This window comes from Antedon mediterranea, chromosome 1 (genome assembly GCF_964355755.1).
Source record: "Antedon mediterranea chromosome 1, ecAntMedi1.1, whole genome shotgun sequence".
Lineage (NCBI taxonomy): Eukaryota > Metazoa > Echinodermata > Crinoidea > Comatulida > Antedonidae > Antedon > Antedon mediterranea.
This window is the reverse complement of record NC_092670.1, coordinates 11,176,927-11,197,020: the sequence shown is the minus strand read 5'-3', so window position 1 is coordinate 11,197,020 and position 20,094 is coordinate 11,176,927. Positions and strand designations below refer to the sequence as shown.

Genomic DNA, 20,094 nt, shown 5'->3' with positions numbered 1-20,094 from the left:
TTTGTTTTATTTTTTCAAATAATTGATATGAAGCTATTAGGGAAAATGTCCGAACATACTATATCTTTTAAAATGTTTTATAGCCTAAATGAATTAGTAATAGAGGTCTTTTTATGGTGCTCTGTTAACCATCATCACTGTTGTCTTGAGACCTTTATCAAAAGTTTTAACCCAGTTGATGCCGGTGCCATCATGTGTACCTGTTGTAAGGTAACGCCCATTGAGGTTTGAATAATAACAGGCATTGTGCCACCAAGCACCTTTCCATTTCTCAGCACAGTTATAACTCGACATCTTATCATTGTCTCTGTCATAGGTTGTAAATTGTTGACCATTATGCCATGCCATAGAGTCACCTACACAAACAAAATAAAATCATCTTTATTTTACTTACTAATCTTTTATATAAATTAATTTTTAAGAAGTTTTTGTATAAAATGTGAAAACTCTAGATTCATTCATTCATCAGTGGAAAATTACTTCCATTGTCATTTGCATGTAAAATATACATAGACATTATGTTTGCTCTAAGATATTAAAAAAACAGATAAAAAAACAATTTTTTTACAAAGTGTCACATCACTGTGTCAGATACATGCTGAAAACCATAATTGACCTGATTGATCAATAAAATTATTTACCTGCTGTTCCTGTGTATCCACTGATTTTCAAAGCATAGTTCGACCACTCAGTACCAATACGAAAGTGAGAATATCTTGCAAACTTCATTACATTTAAATGGTCAGTCATCTCTACTAAGAGCTCAAAATTACCATCGGATGTTATGCGGTTGATCTGTTCATTACCAAGCCAGAACTCTGAGTTCACGTTTCCAAATCCCTCTTTGTAGTTGGCCCAATTACGGTAGAAACTAACAGACCCATCTCTTCTTCTTTGTATCACCTGAATCGTAATATATAATAATTTTAATGACAATTATAGTAATAACTTTTTGTTTATCATTCAGTTTAGTAATGGTATCTTAACCCAAAGGAATTTTATAAGCATATTACTATAGGAAATTAATTTGCGTATTTATGATGTGCTAATTTTTCTTGTGAGTGTTTTAGGAATTTGCAATAAATATCAAAGCTGAATATATTTATGCTTCTACTCACTGTCCATCCGCCATCTTTTCTCATGTCACAATAGAGAGTAAACTCAGGTTTTCCATCATTTGTCTTGATCACATAATCACCACTCACAGTAGAAGGATGATTTTGCAAAATTTCACCACAATCTCGGAATAAATACCCTACAATTACAAAATTTAACATTAATTAATAGTATTTGTTATATTTGTGTTGTCTTTTAGCAATTCTTTTTAAACGAAATGTTTTTATAGGCCTAGATTATTTTAGATTACAAATCCCACTTACTTGCAGGGGGACGCATGTCCCAACTTTCTTCTGTTGGTTCACAGGTAGCCAGTACAATTAACATACAGCAAATTACAAACACTCTGGAATCCATTTTGTATGAAACTTGGAAGCGCATTGATTTCTTTCTTTTGTTGATCTGTAATTAATTCATAATAAAAAAGTATGCATTCAATGGGGTAGTATTCTTTGAATCTTGATTCTTTGAATCAACCTCTAACCCTCCCTGGCGTGAAATGTAATGAAACAAATTTCTGTCACTAGCTTTACTACACTTGTTCCGTTTCACGTATGGGAGATAGCATCGTTTTGATAATATAGAAAATTGTGTACAGAATTTAACAGCTCTATATCTTTTATTTGTGAGAAATGTGCATTTGATTCATTATAGTCCTAGTTCAAGCATTGAGGATACCTCCATGGTTCAAGGCACTAACATTGAGAAGCATGCACTATAATTGAAAGTAAAAACCAAAGCTATATAAGAGAGTAATATACCGATATATTCTGTACACATAATTTCATGCCTTTTTTTAAATGAGAAATAATGTTTAAAAAAGTGTTTATTTTAAACACACACTTTAATAAGACACAAAAATATTAAAGTGTTCAATTTTCAGAAATTTTCAAATATTTCAGTCTTTAATCTCCATATCAATCCAAATCAATGTAATGTGTAATACTTACAAAGTATTTTCAGTGTTTGTTTGCACCTCAGGTGAACAATTTTAGTCTCATGTAGTGTAATATCACTACTTTTTTTATATAGAGATCAGTTTGGGAATAATCAGATGGTAATCAACGCGACTAAAACGTTTCTTTTAATCTGAATGTTAAAAATTGCAATATGTTGAATGTCAGATATTGTTTGCATATTTTTGATAATTTGTTTAGCTAATTGATTCATGAATGGGATTAAACACTTTGTAATTGTGTAACAAGACAGGATTATAATTAAGCTTGACCTAAATCAACAAAAATTTGTAACTGTAGGGTTTGGCCAAGATAAGGTACATTATTTCGCAAACTGATATTGAAATTGATTTTAAAGCCGCTTTATTAAGCTTGTACAGCAGAAAGGATTGTATTCTTGTGGTAATGTGTGGTATTTATTAGCGAGGCTAGTAGTCCTTCTGTGCATTAATAAAGAATATGAATGAATGAATGCTTAAATGTTGTCATTAGATTATATCACATTGATATCTATGCCAAATTATTTGAAATGTCATTCCAACCTAAATTTGAGAGCTGTACTACAGTAATCCTAAACGCGTCTGTACACAACTCTGAAGAAGGTGTTTTTGAACGTAATAATATAATAAAGGCTTTTCTCTACTACGTAGGGTAGTCCTTTTATAGCCAGATAATAAACGCATAAGTATAGAGCCTAGCCCAGTTTATTTATTATAGGTTAGAGGCATGATGATCAGCTTTTCCTAACGAATGTGCTCCTTCTAATAAACAGACCACGGTAAATGTCCCACACCAGTGGCGTATCCAGTAGGGGGGTCGGGGGGCCTGGGCCCCCCTGATTTCGTTTCCGTCGGCACATCATCGCGGCCGTCGGCAAACAAAGGTGTCGGGGAAAAAAATAAACTATTTATTCTGACAATAATTGAACTGTAAACATAATTCTTTTGAGTGTTTGTTTATTTACATATCATATCATCATTGATCCCTTCAGATCAACTATTTTTTATTTCATTATCATCATTACATTACGAAACACGTAAAAAATGTGTAGCACGTACCTACGGCCGTACGCGGTAGATTACGCTAAGAGATTATATAGTTCCACATGCCATGTGCTTTTTTGTCTAAGATATATTTATTATAAGTGCCAAAAACCCGTTTTTTTTCCTCGATATGAGGCCTTTATTATTCAAAATTTTTAAAGAAAAAGCACATATACCATAAAAAATATCCATGTATTTCCTTTTTGGAACAGAATATTCCGTGAGGCTCAACTACAAAACCACCATTTTGTGATATGATGTCATCGTAAGCCAATCAAAGCTGAGCTTTCTCGCGATTGGCATTGCTCACGGTTGAATGATTTAGGATTCTAGCTGATTTGATTGGTGGATGCGAATCACCCGCAGCGGAATGTTTTCTCTCGCGCGTGTACCATGAATCTCTCTGATCGTTACTACACAAAGTTAGAGCAATGAATTTGTCCGAATTCCGTTAAGTAAACAACTTTATATATTTTATAAGCATTTAATAACATGTTTTATTTATATTTCCAATGGTGATATAAAATAAATTACTAAAAAACGTAATTATATGTAATTATTTTAACCAAAAATGGCGTAGTTAATAGAATTGTCGACTGAGGCCGCAAATTGTTTTACTTCTTTCATGGCTAAAAACGATCATTTTCGGCGATTTTTTAGACCCTATATTTCGAAAACTACAAATCAAATTTTCCTAATTCTTTCTTTATTGTAATATGAATACAACATACTTAACAGATGTTGGTTTGGTTTTAATTTTGCATCGTTATCCCATATAAGACAATATGACTATGTAATCCTAGAACATATATTGATCAGAGAGACGTCGTGTATGTACAGATAATGACACCAATTTTGTCGGCAAATTGGCAATTCCCGGCCCCCCCCCCCCCCAACTTCAAAATCCTGGATACGCCACTGTCCCACACCCTCATTTACAGATGAGACAAGAGGATAATATTCCATCTGTACAGTAAAGAAATTATAACTAATGAAAGTACAAATAAGTTTAGATTCTCATTGAGTCTTTATGACCCTTTTATTCATGAAACTTATTAATATTACAAATATTTTGTTTGAAGGTTTGCATGGGGAAATCAAAATAATGTTGATATCAGTTCTGAAAATAACTGTTGAGTTTCTGTAGAAACACAAGAGTTCTTTTCAGAACTAGAAACTCAACAGTTCTTTTCAGAACTAATACATGAGGTGTACCGCAAACTTGATATCAATATTACAAATAGTAATAACAGGTATAATAATGATAATTAAATAGCTGTTAAACAGGATGGATGGCCCATGCTCATATCAATTTACTACTTTTCTAGTTAATTAAAGTTAAATAGCCAATCAGAAATTAGTCTTACATGGCCTGCTACATTATTGAAATAGGTAGAAATAAATTATATTAGACCATACCAATTTCCTTTCATATAAAAATCAGAAATGCTGTACAAGTACTAGCAATTAAATTAATGATAATAATCAATTAATATGATGATAATTGTTACTCTGCTCTTTTTACCATCATCAGTGTCATCTTGTGGTTGTAATTAAAAGTTTCATCATAATGATACCAAATAATGCCATTGTTTGGAATGCCATAACGAATAGGTCCTGGTGTATGGTAAACCCCATTCAGATTTGATTCATCTATATATAAATTATGGTTAATTCTGACATAGGCGAGCACAATGCAAAAACTTCGGTACAAATCTCCACCTTGGATACCTATCTTATTTATCTCAGATGCACCGCGAAACGTAGATTTGATAACATTATAGTTTTCACATCGACGCTATTGTTCCATATTTCTATCTTAGGAAGATATTATAAAGAGTTTTTCAACACAATTTATGATTTCAACAGTAGATTTTCTACTCAATTTCAATTCTTCGTGGGTCAAAGTAATTTCCGGGTTCACCTTGCAACAACCTGGTTTCAACTATTTTCTCTCTTTTATACACAAGGGAGCAGTTAAAATAATAGATTTGACCCTAAAGGTGACTGGAAACAGGCACTTTCCATCAATCAATACAGTGTCCCTTTGGAAGAAGGAAGAAAAAAAACGATAGTAGGACTGGAGCTTAGTTGCATAGCCATTTCAGTTTTTTGTTTATTTTAGGAACGGACCGCGCATGTGTGAAGGTACAGTAGTTAAAAAATAAAAATTATACTGCAAATTAATAAAGATCAAATTAAATATACGCCATAAAGAATCGGAATATATTGTGGGAAATAGTATTATAAAATTACATAGAGAGATTTGATGATAAGACATTTTGTTTAAAATCGAGTGAAATCCCGATAGTGGATTGAGTAAGTTGACAGGAATAACTGTAGACTACCTGTGTCCCGTTAGGACCGAGATGTCTGCCCATGTTGCAAGCCGTAATGTCTTCTTTCTTGGGCCCACTCTGTCACGGCAGTTAGTTTCAAAAGATGTTTAAATTTAATAATGTATTAATAATTATTAGGATGGTATTTATTTGAATAAACGCCTCTCCAATAAAACATCACTTTGAATAATAATCATTATACTATTTGTAGTAGAATTCATCGCACTGTTATCTACAATTTACCAAGCATTTGTTTTTCTTTTTTACCACTTTTCATATCTATTAGAGGATTTCATTTGATTATAAATGTTACCATATTATTAAAACTAAAAAAACTAGATTTAATTCGTCACTATGACGAATTATAGGTTATATGCATTGATTTTAATAAAGATAATTGATTTTTAAAAGATATTTTGATTCATTGATTTTCTCAGATTCTGTAATTATTTATAATATATGATAGGACCTTGCTAACGCGAATACAATAGCCGGTATCACAATCCGATCAAAGATCCCTCTGCGTATAATGTCATAAACCACATTTGCTGTTACATAATAATAAAGACATAAGTTATTTTTTATCTAGATTTCATTATAAATCATGTGTATAATATATACACTAAGAAATAAATTTGAACAAACAATACGGATAATAAAAAAAAAATCTTATTTCGTTTCCCAAGGTGAGACTCGATCTCGGTACCTTGAGTGCCATAGACACGAGCACACACCAACGAGCCATACACAACTGTCTAAAAATTGTAGAAAAATTCCTCCGTGTATTTACTATGCAGTAACCACTTTGGTGCAGATAGATTATTACATACCGCAATGAATTATAATTTTTTACTATGATGACATCTCTAAAAATGTACAAAAATGATGCACTGTCAAACTATATACTTTTAACTTTAATATATGAACTTTTGGAGGAAGAAAGTTAATGTTAAGTTTGTTATTTTGGCCTAAGAAAATGTCATAATTTGTTTGATTGTCGAAATGAATTTTTTTTAATTTAATATGCAATTAATTATGGCTTAATCAACTTTTGTTCCCTTAGTTTAATAATAAATCATACATAAGATACATACACTTCAAGAAAATGAAATAAAAAATATGTGTTCCCGAGCATTCTGACGATCTATATTAATTTTAAAATTTAGCATATTTTCACCATTTTGTTAACTTACACGTGCGTAGCCTGTCACTTTTGACGTGCTCGTATAAGGCAATTACGCGTTGAAAAGTGAATAAAAAATGATGATATTATTAAAGAAAGGTTGTACAACCGAAATCGGACAAAAAGAGTGTGCATTAACGTATAACGCGCAGTGCGCGTGCAAAAATCTGCGCACTCATGGCAATTTTTTAAACGCTTAAAATTGCCTGAAACGTACTCTAATTTCATCGAAAATAAATGTTGACAATTTTGAACATTTTAAGCGCGCGTACGCAAGCGTTATATGCGCTACGCACGTAATTGTATTGCCATATGATGAAATATGACCTGAAATTTATGAGTACCAAATTTTGTTTAATTGTGATTCATGCTTGTGAAGATATGATTACAAACGTGATTTCGTAAAATCGCGCGTAGACCGCGTAATTTTTGATTACGCATCGTGAAAATATAACCACATCGATTCCTGGCCATAAGGAATATACTCTGAAAAATTGACTTAGATAGATGAAACTGATATCAAGATAATTCACGGACAAAATAGTGCTAAGGAAAGAATAAATAAATAAATAAAGATTTTGACAGAATCAAGAGGTTATATGCATGATAATGCATATAACCTAATTAACATATATCCCTCGAATAAGCACCTCCCTCCAATGAACTCCACCTCCCAAAAGGGCCCTACCAAACAATAAACATTATACTTTAAAATGTTATTAATCATCTAAAACACTGTGAAACAGAGTAGTTTAGTTTTACGAATGTCAAGCATTTTCAATAATGGTAACCGACAGAAAACGTACAAGGAGAACATTTTTATCATTCCGAGAACCATCGTCTACACTTCCTAGAACAAGTGCGAACCTAGCTATTGTTTAGTAGTAAGTTAGATCGCTGGCAATAATGAATGCATAAAAGTGCATAATAGCCCTCTGACGTACTCTCACAGTCAATGGAACGTCGTGGTTTTCTAGGTGCTGAAGCTATATGAAGTGAATGCGAACGTTTTTTACTGTATCTTATATTCCCCGACAAAAAGTACCCGTGTTCCCCGACGGGGGGGCTAGGCTCCCCGACGAGGGGGCTAGAGCCCCCGTTGCCCCCCCCCCTCCCCCCGTTGTTATAATTTGTTTAGCTTGGTTCGTGAATGGGATGAAACTGAACTCTTGTAATTCGCGTTTTGCAAACTCTCAAGAGAGGATTAATTTGTCAGTTTTTTCAATGTGTAGTTAGCTAATTGATTCATGAATGAGATTAGAATTTTTGTAAACACCGTAAGTGTGACTGAAGCTATATACATTTATTCAAGAAATGTACACATGCGGAGTGACATCTGAAATTCAGTGATATATTTTAACTGTCAATGGGAATTTTTTGTTTCCCCCACAGTTCCTAATTGTCCATATGGTTGGTTAACACTAAAGCTTAGTTCCCACTACAAAACAACATCCTGCCACAATGCAATGTAGAAAATTTTGCATCCCCTCTTACGAGAATCATCACTGTTATGTACACAATGCAGAAACGGTGTTGATTGTACGTCTACAGCTATACTTGTACTTGAATGAGGACTATCTGGAAAAGGATTTTCTGATGATGTTAAAAATCTTGAGCAGAAGGGAATTAAAGAGCACCATTTGTATTTTTAAGTTGATTATTAATTCTAATTATTTTTACAATATAAAAACACAGAAACTATACAATAGATAGAGAATTCATGAAAAAAATAAATATGTGTGCCCAATTCAGAAAATAATAATTTAAATAGGATTATCTATTATATGCGTCTTCATTAACACTTTCACTGCACAGTGTTGGTCCCAAAATTCTGTGCGTAACATTTATTTATGAAAAACGGTTGGTTTTTTAAATTTTGTAATTTTTGTTTGTTGTGTATTGTGGGTAAAAGGTTGGTCTACGGTTGGGAGTGAAAAAAAAAAGATAATTTGCATAATAATGATGTCATGTGACGTCGCCATTACAGCTATTTTGGAAGTTTCCCGTTTTTTTATCAATTCTATGATAAAAACTATTTTTTCTATAAGAAATTCTTATGGAATATTGTTTTCCCACTGGATATGGATGAAGATACATATAGCAAATAAAAATTGAATTTTATAAAAAAAAATCAAAGTTTTGGGGCAAAATCGTAGAATAATAAAATATTCTAAAACAACTATTTCGGAAAACTATTTTGCATTTTGCAATGAATACACTGTTGCCCAAAGGGGGTGGGTAAAATTTGGTAATTTGCATATTATGTGACGTCATGGTGGCTATATGTAATCTCATTTTTTTAACCAAATCAAGGATAAAAACTGCTTTTTCGATAAGAGATTCTTTCAGTATGTTTTTTTATCACTGTATAATAATGAGGTACGATAATGAAAATATAAAAGGTTTATAAAAAAATTACACACAAATCAAGTTTTTTAGGCAAAATCGTAGAAATAACAACATTTAATTAATAGTGATAATAAATTATATTATTATGTCACTTATATAATAAATTATTATCAAAACTGATATATATATATGTGGTAATAAATAATTAATAAGAAATTTTCCATTATTAATTTTATAAATAATTATCAAGAAATAATTATAAAATTGGACCAAAAATGTAACAGATGAAGACACGCGCAATACCAATCTCAAATTATTGCTGCTGTTGTTGAAATTAAATTAATTGATGGTCTTTTCATATCATGCAGCCCTCTTAACCATCATCACTGTCATTTTTAAACTGATGCTACCAATCCAGTTGATGCCTTGGAGGTTAGATACACCTGGGGTAAGGTAAAGCCCATTCAGGTTTGCACCATAACAGGATTTGTACCACCAACCTCCTTTGTATTCCTCAGCACAGTTACGAGTATGTATCATCAACATCATTGTCATTGTTGCTGGTTGTAAATTGCTGACCACTGTGGTATGCCATTTCATCAACTAAATAAAAAAAATAATATAGACTTATACATGTGTGTAACAAAAATGAACGGGCAAAACAAAATTAAAGTAGGCCTACAAAACCAGATTGCACTCTAATGACGTCAAGAGTGCAATGTTATATGCGTTACATAAAACATTTATTTAATATCATGTGACCCACAATCCTCCATTCAAATGACAATCAACTTGTGTGTAAAATATTTATTCGGGTTGTTTTCTTATTATTGATAACTATTGTTATTTTGTGGACTGTGACTCCACACAACTGTTGCATAAGGAAAGAAAATGTTGTGATAAGGTGCGTGGATAGATTACCTAATATAGCGTCAAGACAAATTAGTTATTTTAGCCGAAAGCATCTTGGCTTGGAAAAAAGTGTAAAACCCAAACTTCACCTTAATTTTTTTTAACCTAATTTAAGGTCGCACACTGCATTTTATTGCGACTATATAGTATAGTGTCTTTTAAACAGATCAAATATTTGACAGTCAAAGTGATAATGAAAACTCTCTATGGTGCTCTTTTAACCATCATCACTAATTTGTGTAGGCGTACACAGGGTCAAAATGTTGATCATCCTATGACATGATGCATATATGCTTACAGTTCTGAGTAGTACCTATTATGTCTCATACGTGGCCCACAATTCTCCATTCCAAGATGTAAGTATCTACTTAGGTGTGTTGTAATATATAATATTTAATTAGCCATATAATGTTTGTTTAACAATATTATAAAAGATTTTTAATTACATTACAGTATGGGAGTAGTATTTCTAATATGTTCAGTACATTTCCTACCCAACTAGATATCAATTTTAATTTTGTGTTTACTGTGGGATGTGTAAAATGATTGCATTATACTAACCTGCTGTTCCTGTGTATCCACTGTTTATCATAGTATAACCAGACCTCTCACTACCAACACGAAAGTGAGAATATCTAGCAATCTTCATTACATTTAAGTGATCAGTTAACTCTATTAAGAGCTCGAAGTTTCCATCAGCTGTTATACGGTGAATATGTTCGTTTCCAAGCCAGAACTCTGAGTGCACATTTCCAAACCCCTCTTTGTATTCCGTCCAAGTGCGGTAGAAATTTTCGGAACCATCCTCTCTACGTTGTATCACCTGATAAAGAATAGAATCTTTGTACAACTGGACTAAAAAACTAATCAAGTTTAACAATTAGTCTAAATGTGGCATAGTCTAAAAAAAGAAGTAAGCAAATATTAAAAAGCCACGTCATTTTTTTTAAGACTCATCAATTGTGGAAAATAATTCAAAAATTACTTATTATTTCTCAGCTTCTCATAATGAATTACAGTAATAGAAGAAAAGAAATCTCTGCATTTAACTTTTCATTGCTTATACTTACTGTCCATCTACCATCTTCTCTCATTTCACAGTAGACCATAAACTCTGGTCTTCTATCATGTGGCTGTATTAAATAGTCACCACTCACAGCAGAAGGATCATTTTCCAAAATGTCACCACAGTCTCGGATAAGGCACTTATCTATTAAAGTAATTTAAGTTTTTTTAAATATAAAATAAATATAACATTTTGAAACGACTTGACTGCTTGACCAAAATTGTTTGTGTTTTCTCTCTGATTGTAATATAATTGAATACATTATACAAATGATAAATAACATTAATTTTAGTGCTGAAAAGTAAAATGGAATTTGGCAAAATACAATTGCCAACAGGCTTTGATTTCCTATTAAAATAGAATACAAGATTGTGACATTCTCTTTTGAGATACTGTCAGTCGTTCTTGCTCTCTCCCTTACCTAGACCAACTGTACATAAAAATACTACTTACTTCTTGATGGGCATACATCAGTATCTGCTATTGTTTGACTGGCAGCCAACACAACCAACATACAGCCAATTACTATCTTTAAATTCATTCTGTATCAAACTAATTTCTAATAGAAATATTTTTTGTTCTGCTATGTCTCCTTTATATATGCTCCATAAGCTCCATAATAAATCCGGGTTAAACATTGTACTTTACCAAGGGAGAGGTGTACTAATAGGAAACATTAATCCCTCTGTAAAGTAGATTAAACATTCAACATTTGGAAGCAATTATTCCTGTTTTATAATTCTTGGGAGTAGTCTGGATTTTCCATATTTATTCAACTGCAGGAGATGCACATTTTCAAGGAAACATTATTACTTCTTTAAGGCCAAAAGAAAATACTTCACGTCTCCTTCCTCATTATCTTTTGGAGCTTATGCATGACCTGATTCTGATGTAGTAATTTAAATGATCATTTTCACACTTTATTCCTCTATGGGTGAAGCCTTCCTCTAACAATTTCCATTTTCTTCTGTCATATGCCATTCTCGTCCAGGTTGCTGTGTTAGTGTATTTGGTTATTTCATCAATTATTTTCCTATCCTTTTTTTTTACCATTTCTTAATTACCATTTTTTACCCATGAAAAAAAATTAATTGTGTTCCTAAAGAGGGTAAACATCACTTTTATTTATTATCCCTTGAAATACAAAAAAATGAAGGTCAAAATATACTAAATTTTAATTGGCCATATCAAATTAATATTAAAGTTATTCACTTTATGTCGAAAATTCAAGCCAAAAACAACAATTTTTCGTAATTAACAGCTAAATTAATTTGATTACATTTCGTCTGGAAAATAGTCATGAGCGAAAGTAAACCAAGATTTCAAACCATGAGTATACATTATGCATGATGCTAAATTAGTATTGTTTACAACTCATCACGGTTGAGAAGGTGTTTTTACACAGATTGCGAGGAAGTTGTATGATTATGCATACAGAGTAGCCAAATATGCTCATTGCATTATGAGATATGTTTTTATCAAAAACTTTGACTGGAAGTCAAAGTTATTTTTTGAACCAAAAAAAATCTGTATTTCAGTTAAATAATTTTTGGTGAAAGTTAATAACTATTATGATACTTTAAAATGACCCACTTTTTTTCGAAATCTTTTTATTTAAATTTTTTTTCAAGTAGACAAAGGGACAATACATCTTCAATGATAACATTAAGATACTTTCTTAAGCTGTCTATACCATCAAACTGTGATGTGCCCATATGGAAATCATTACCATTTTGGGCATATCACTACCATATTTTGGCAGATCACACTTTTTTTTGTCAAACTAGTTTGATAGTGTATTGTCTCCCAAAATCATGACAAATAAAGATTTATAAATCAAACTTTGAATAGGCCATTTTGCAGTTTGAATGATGTTCACTTTCATAGGGACAGAAAAATAATGATTTTTGCTTTAAATTACAGTTTTTCATGTAAATTTATTTTTTTTTTTTAATACGGTAAACAAAAATTCTATAAAAGTAAGCTGTATTTTGCTGTAGTGCTGTTAGAGCTACCCTTGTAAAACAAAGTTGAATAAATAAATTAATAAGTTTGTCCACTTACTTCTTAAATGGCATCCATGACTTTCATGGCCTTCTCAACTAACATACAGGCGACTAATAACTGGAATACATTCTGTATCCGACTTTGAAGCTTGCTCTCACGATATAACTATACAGGTCTTTCTTAGCCCAAGACTGTGTTGGATCTTGACAAGTCTCTTTATTTATAGGCCTTTACAACAACAGGATGAAATCTTGGTTTCAGTACTACCAATTCAATCACAGCAGGGTACTAGAAGTTTTCATAACTACTTCCGTTTGGAGAGTAAACAGCACATGTCGAAAGCAGTTATTTTGTTGTTTCAATTGTCTGGGAGTTGCATAGGATTTTATTTCCTTCGTTATGTGATAATGAATCAAATAATATGAAAACGTAATTTTGAAGGAATTAATTATTATGTACATCCATTTGGGGTCATAAATTTTTTCAATAATTTTTTTCTTGACGGAAAGGGGATTCCCCTTACATAGCCACCACGCGATACTGCTTGTGACGTCACACACTGCACTCGTATACCTCTCAATAACATATTGAGGGCGCTGTTGACCTCCCGTTTTTTAAACTTCAGATGTTGACATGTATGCTGTGTGGTATGTATTTTAAGACAAGAAACATCACAAATGAAAGAACAGTAATAATATTACACAAACAACACATTAAGTTTATATTTTATTCATGCCCTTAACTCCAAACAATTGCAATCACATGCAAAATTCACTTACATAATTATAACATTTCACTAAAATTGTGACCTAAACCTAAAGTTACTAAATCATTTAAAATGTTGAAAACATTCTCTTGCACTATTTGTTGTCAGTAGGTAAATTAACTGATTAATTTCCAGTATAGATTATCTCTGAATATTTTATACAATTACTACTGTACATAGTTAAAGTTCTCCTTTTGGTGCTCTTTTAACCATCATCAGTGTAATCTTATGGCTGTATTTAGTTCCCTTGAAATGATGCCACAATATACCTTTGTCATAATTGGCAGCTGCAATTGTACCTGGTGTAAGGTAAGGGCCATTCAGGGATGAGTGGTAACAATTATTGAACCACCAACCAGCTTGGGAGTTTTCAGCACAGTTCTTACTAGACGTTCCATCATTGTCTCTGTCGTATGTTGAAAAAGGTCTGTCTTTATGGTATGCCATAGAGTCACCTAACAAAAGAAATATCAGGTTTGAGACATTTTTTAAGTTCAGGTTTTGTTTCAGAGTGGTCTTATTTTGTTTCGAACTTGGGTTTTAGGTGTTGTTTCACACTCAGGTTTTTTTAGAATCGTGTTTCAGGGTTTTTTTTCCACACTCTGGTTGGAGCACACCCAGGTTTGAGTGAATGCTTAGTTTAAAGTAATAATTTAGTTTTTTATTTAATTATTTTGTTTTTATTTCCCTCAAAGCTTTTCCCATTCCTACCACTGAATGCATCCCTGATAAAATTAATTTGTAATTTTCTCACCTGCACTTCCTGTGTACCCACTAATTCTGAGAGTATAGTTAGACCATTCAGTACCAATGCGAAAGTGAGAATATCTTGCATTCTTCATAGCGTTTGTATGATCAGTAATCTCTACTAAGAGCTCAAAATCACCATCAGATGTTATACGGTTGATCTGTTCATTACCAAGCCAGAACTCTGAGTGCACATTTCCAAAACCCTCTTTGTAGTCGGCCCAATTGCGGTAGAAATTTACCAAACCATCCTCTCTTCGTTGTATCACCTGATAAATTTCAATCAAATCAACCAATAAATTTAAATGATATGTTATTAGAAATGCGAAATAGTTTTCAACAGACCAATACCATATCCTGTCATTGTTATGGAACAAAACCACTGAGAATAATCTTTACTATACTGTAACATTTTCTGCAGAATGCACACATTTTTCCTGTTCAAAATTATCATATCTAAAACATGGCCAGACTGGACTTAATTTTGCTAAAGTTGGCTAAGAAAAGTCTAATAAGAATGCTAGCTACAATTCCTTCATTAACCAAAACTAATGGTTAGTTTTACCAACTACTCAGTGCCCAGTAGATCTTACCATGGTTCTTATACATTTTAACCATGTTGGCTAAAAAGTCTAATCCGGGTAAATTCAGAATTACTTTCACCATGCACTTTAATCATATAGTTTTTAATGTTGTGGTTGAATTTTGGTAAAACCATGATATAATGAGTCAATGGTTTAGTTAATTACCTTGTCAGTGAGGCTTTTGTATTGAAATTAGATCTCACAGATTTAATTGTACAATACAATTTTATATGATACATCTTTTGTCTGAATTGAATTTTTAAACAACAATGAATATTATCGTTTTGATTTAGCTATTTGCTTATTTTATTTTGTATCTCCATTGAAATCCAGTCACTGATAGAATGACTAAATGCCACAGCATTGTCATTTTTTCAGTAATTTGCCTTTGGATTTTTGAATCATTTGTATAAAAATCAATAGAAATGTTATGTACTTACTGTCCATCCACCATCTTCCCTCATCTCACAATAAACAGTAAACTCTGGTCTTCCATCACTTGGCTGTATCAAGTAGTCGCCACTCTCAGCAGAAGGATCATTTTGCAAAATTTCTCCACAGTCCTGACTAAAACATTTTTCTGAAAGTTGATACAATCAATTCAAATATTTGTTCTATTTACTTTTTGGACATACATTTAGATCAGGTATATGCTTCAATACTCAAGGTCCCTTTCCAAACTAACTTCTAATTTGTAAATGGTAATAAAGGTTTGATGTTCTTTGACCTAGGGCATTATAGGAATAACCTGATTGTATAGAATGCTATTTCATATAATCCAGTTCTAACTGTTTGGTATGAGATCGGTCTTAATATAAACATTGCACTTACTTGAAGGGCATCCATGGTTTTCAGGTTCCCCAATTGGCTTACTGGTAGTGGTACCTAGCACAACCAACATGGCGCCAATTACTAAAGCTCTGGAATTCATTGTGTCACACTATAACTTCTTCAACACAAACGACAGCTTTACCTTCTTAGTCGAAACTCTGTTAGATCCTCGAACTCTCCAGCTATATATAGGCCTGAAACTAGGTTATCATGAAGAAACTAAATTAGTGTTATTTAATTTATTTCCTCCTCCTTCATGGATATATCCGGGTTAAACCTTAATTCCTCAATGGCTAAACAAACCATGCTTAATTCCTTTAAGGAAATAAATAGAAATGTTGGAAGTAATTCAACTTTATACTTTTAATTGTTTAGTGGTTGGGCAGGGAATTTTTTGATTTTTAGTATTGATAATAAAATAAATGAAGCACTTTTATCTTGGATTTATTCCAAATGTTTAGGTTAAACTGTTGTGTATTTCCTATTTCCATTTTAAAAGACATCATTCAGCAAAAAAAATTGCCTAAAAAATGTGAGCATTATTTTGGTGTCATATTCATAATATGGTGAAATCTATTCCAACGCCCTGCTGAAATTTTGGTTTTTTTCATTTGAATAGTTGAGGAATAATTGACAAAATGAATCTGAGACAAAAATGCATGGTATTGGGTGATTTGACATGGAATGACCCTATAGTATCTCATCCTGGTCATAGAAAATTTTTTAAAAAGTCCTGGATTTATTGTGGATTTCCCTTTCATAATCTGTGCTAATATATTTGTTGTTTAAATAGTAACTGAAGTATTAAGGATTCTTGTTGGGAAATCTAGCGGCTTATTCCTAGGAAGTAATTCTTATTGCATGCTCTGTATTGAGGTTTTCCTTATTGAGCTGATCCTGTCAGATCATTCCTAGCAATAAAAAAAGTAATTTTTAAAGTTCATTATAAAGGGCAGATGCAATTAGAGATGGTCCAAAAATGGTCTTTAATTGGGAACGTGTATTTAAGATTTAATAACATAAATTTATAGGGTTAATATAAATTTAAAAAATGAATGATTTATTGTTTTGTTTAAATTATAATGGTATTAATTCTAAAATGTTTCCATTTGTGAAAGAAAAATAACTAAATTGATAATTGTCATTTTTCTCTTTGTAAACAGAACTTAGTTCAGCCGAGACATTACTTTGTAAAGACAACATTTTCAGATAAGTTTTCATGCAGACAATTTGAAGAGTTCGTTGTAAGCAAGTTGCAAACTAAGAACCAAGCTAATTCCTCCATCAGCACTGGTAAAATAAACAAACAGAGCAACATTATATTTATAGATGATCTCAATTGCTGTCCTAAAAAGAAAAAAACTGGTAAGAATAAAATTTCAATAATTATGAAATAAATTGTGGAAAAATGCATTCCAGTTTAAAACTAGTAACACAAGCTTGGTTTCTACTTCGGCGCAACGCAAGACATATGCACAACATAAGAGTTTTGCAAGCAAAAATTTGGATGATCCATCCTGTTGTGTTTGGTCAAATTACTAGCAAGTGGGAACCACAGGCTACTTTAATTGGATATGGATATTGTCATTCATCCAGGTAGTATAAATATAATTAACTAATATAATAATAATATCTTGGATTTATATAGCGCCTAATGGACTTGTTTAGTACACAACGTTGAACCATCCAATTTGTGATTCACATTTGTTTAGTAAACAGCAACATTTCACGACTTATTCAGGTTGTTTATCAGGCCGAATGATGGAATTGTGGCCATCATTGGTCAGTGGTCATTTTGGCCTACTTGCAATAATCACATGGTCTGCAACTTGTGCATTTATGATTCAGGAAAACATGCAGAAATATGCGCTAACTAAGCACTGGCACATTGTTCAAATTTGTAAGGCCTTCAAATATTTTCAACTTACTGAAAATGTTTGCACACATTTCATTCAAAGCCCTGAACCTCGCTGGCCAACTTTTCATTTTTATTTTTTTTTAAATGATTTAGGAGAATTATATAAGTATATAAACTTTTACCATTTTACCATTTCAAGTAAATGCTGATTTCTATATTTCCTAACTTAGGAGAACAGCCTTGTCTAGAACTAGTTCGGCAGTTAATCAACTGTGAAGGTATTTACCACAGGTCACGTAACACCTTCCAACCTATGGAGAGAGCTAACTTCATTGCTGCTTGCAACGCTCCTGGATCAGCCGGCATTGGTAGCGGATTGTGTACAAATGTGCTTTCTCCACGCATTACACGACTTTTCAGCGTGTTGAACTTTTTTGCGTTATCTCATGATTCATACAGCAAGTTATATAGTTCTACCATGCAGGCTTGGTTGGAAGAATTTCCTGCTTACTCGTTAAACAGACACCATGAGTTAGCTCAGGTTTGTAATAAACTATTTTGTTATCGGTCTTTGTTTTTTTCCTTTAAAATTCATTGAAATTTGTTGGGAGTAGTGACATTTATGTTCAGGTATGTGGCAGTATGACATAGCTATGGCTGTAGCATTTATGTTGGTTATGGATGGCAGTCCTTTATAAATAATGAAGTATCTTGTGGTGGCAGTCTGGTGATGTTGGTTGTTTGTAATGACAGTGATGATGGTGGTGGCAGTATGGTGATGTTGGTTGTGCAATGGCAGTGGTGGTGATTGCTCTTTGTTTTGCCGTTTTTAATATAATTCTAAAAAAAAATATGTTTGGGTTCTTACAACTTCTGTATGTATATGTATAATAAAGTGGAAAAAAGTGTTAAAATGTAATAAGTATGAATCTATTTTATAGGCCATACTCTCAGCCTCTCAAGACTTATATTCCGCTGTGAGGAAACAGTTTTCTCTAAGCCCTCTCAACCCACACTATACCTTTTCCTTGCATGACATTGGTAAGGTAGTTCAAAGTATGTATTTGCTGTCAGCTAGAACAAGAGGAAGGCCTAGACATGGACATCAAAGATCACTAGCAGGTATGGTAAATTTATCACTACTGTTTAAGTTTGACTTTGTGTTTTCAATTGTTTCAACTCTTGTTTTCTATTTTCCCATGGGCATGGTTTTGTGTGAATAATTTTCAATTTTCTTTAATTAGTGTCTTGAAATAAGTCAAGCTAAAAAACTTGCTATTTATTAAAGTTTTTTAATTTGATGTAATATTTAAGGAAATTATGGAAGAAGAAAATCCAGAAGAGTTGAGGCTTTTTCAGTGCCCCCAATGATGAGAATGGTTGTCAGGCTTTGGTGTCATGAAGCCACCAGAACATTTGCTGATAGACTAGTAACAGAAGATGGTGAGTACAGTAAACAAAATATATTTTTAAAACCAAAAAAGGCAAAAAAAAGTAAAAATTACATTCCTAAATTTGAATTTTTTTTTATTTAGGTTTTTATTATAAATTCATAATACCTAGATAAAATTATTATTATTGCCTTCCTTCAAAAAGTTAGAACACCCCTTTTGAACAATAGAACATTCCATTTATTTATTGTACATTACTTTATTTCTTTAGATTTTGATTGGTACAATGATACTTTACATCAGGTGGTAGAGAAACATTTTTGTTCTGGGGAAACGAACCCTGGTATGATTAGTATTGCAGAAGATATCCAAGTAAGTCAATAAACAGCACCGCCAGTATTTTTTTTTTTTTTTTTTATTCATTTCGGCAATAAACATAAAATAATAATTACAAAAAACATAGAAATATATATATATATATATATATGAAATACAAGACACGAAGCCAAGGAGAGACAAAAGCATTAAACAAAACGCTGTCACCGGTAAGGTGTGTCTCTCCAACAAATATTCCAAAATGTATAATGTATAATACAAGTACAGTTTGCTTTCTGAAAAACCATTCTGGCCCAAAATGCATCAGGAAGAAATGTTGTTGAAGGCTTTGAACATCGGTTACAAACAGTCCACCCAATGTATCAGGGTTCTCTCAAACTAGATGTTGTTAGTGCATGGTTGTGAAAATGTTAGTACAGTTTATGCCCAATCATGGAGTTATAAACCTGACCCAATTCGTTCGTTTAGATTTCTCCATACGAATTTCTGTTTTCTTTGTTATTACTCTTGCATAAAATAGTTTTTGTCTACATAGACAAATACACTGTATTATTTTTAAATATTTAAAATATAATTTGTCTACACTGTGATATTTTGATTAATTCTAATA

General features: G+C 32.3%; 3 protein-coding genes across 3 annotated transcripts in view; 1 reads left to right on the top strand and 2 right to left on the bottom strand.

The window, feature by feature from the left end:
• LOC140041517 (dynein heavy chain domain-containing protein 1-like) overlaps window positions 1–20,094 on the top strand; it is a 131,686-nt gene that overhangs the window by 89,867 nt on the left and 21,725 nt on the right. The window contains exons 50-54 of the mRNA XM_072087641.1: window positions 17,063–17,264; window positions 17,988–18,298; window positions 18,699–18,879; window positions 19,072–19,200; window positions 19,420–19,520. Of these exons, the coding sequence (XP_071943742.1) occupies window positions 17,063–17,264; window positions 17,988–18,298; window positions 18,699–18,879; window positions 19,072–19,200; window positions 19,420–19,520 (924 nt within the window). The remainder of the gene's footprint in view (window positions 1–17,062; window positions 17,265–17,987; window positions 18,299–18,698; window positions 18,880–19,071; window positions 19,201–19,419; window positions 19,521–20,094) is intronic.
• LOC140046429 (fibrinogen-like protein A) lies at window positions 9,187–11,586 on the bottom strand. Its single transcript, XM_072091076.1, has 4 exons — window positions 11,418–11,586; window positions 10,969–11,108; window positions 10,460–10,721; window positions 9,187–9,589 (listed from the first exon to the last, which is right to left on the bottom strand). Exons 1-4 carry the CDS (start codon window positions 11,503–11,505, stop codon window positions 9,510–9,512), a joined length of 570 nt encoding a protein of 189 aa, XP_071947177.1. The 5' UTR covers window positions 11,506–11,586; the 3' UTR covers window positions 9,187–9,509.
• On the bottom strand, window positions 13,685–16,164 carry LOC140046418 (fibrinogen-like protein 1). Its single transcript, XM_072091067.1, has 4 exons — window positions 15,900–16,164; window positions 15,509–15,648; window positions 14,492–14,753; window positions 13,685–14,192 (listed from the first exon to the last, which is right to left on the bottom strand). The coding sequence occupies exons 1-4, from the start codon at window positions 15,997–15,999 to the stop codon at window positions 13,918–13,920; spliced, it is 777 nt and encodes a 258-aa protein (XP_071947168.1). The 5' UTR covers window positions 16,000–16,164; the 3' UTR covers window positions 13,685–13,917.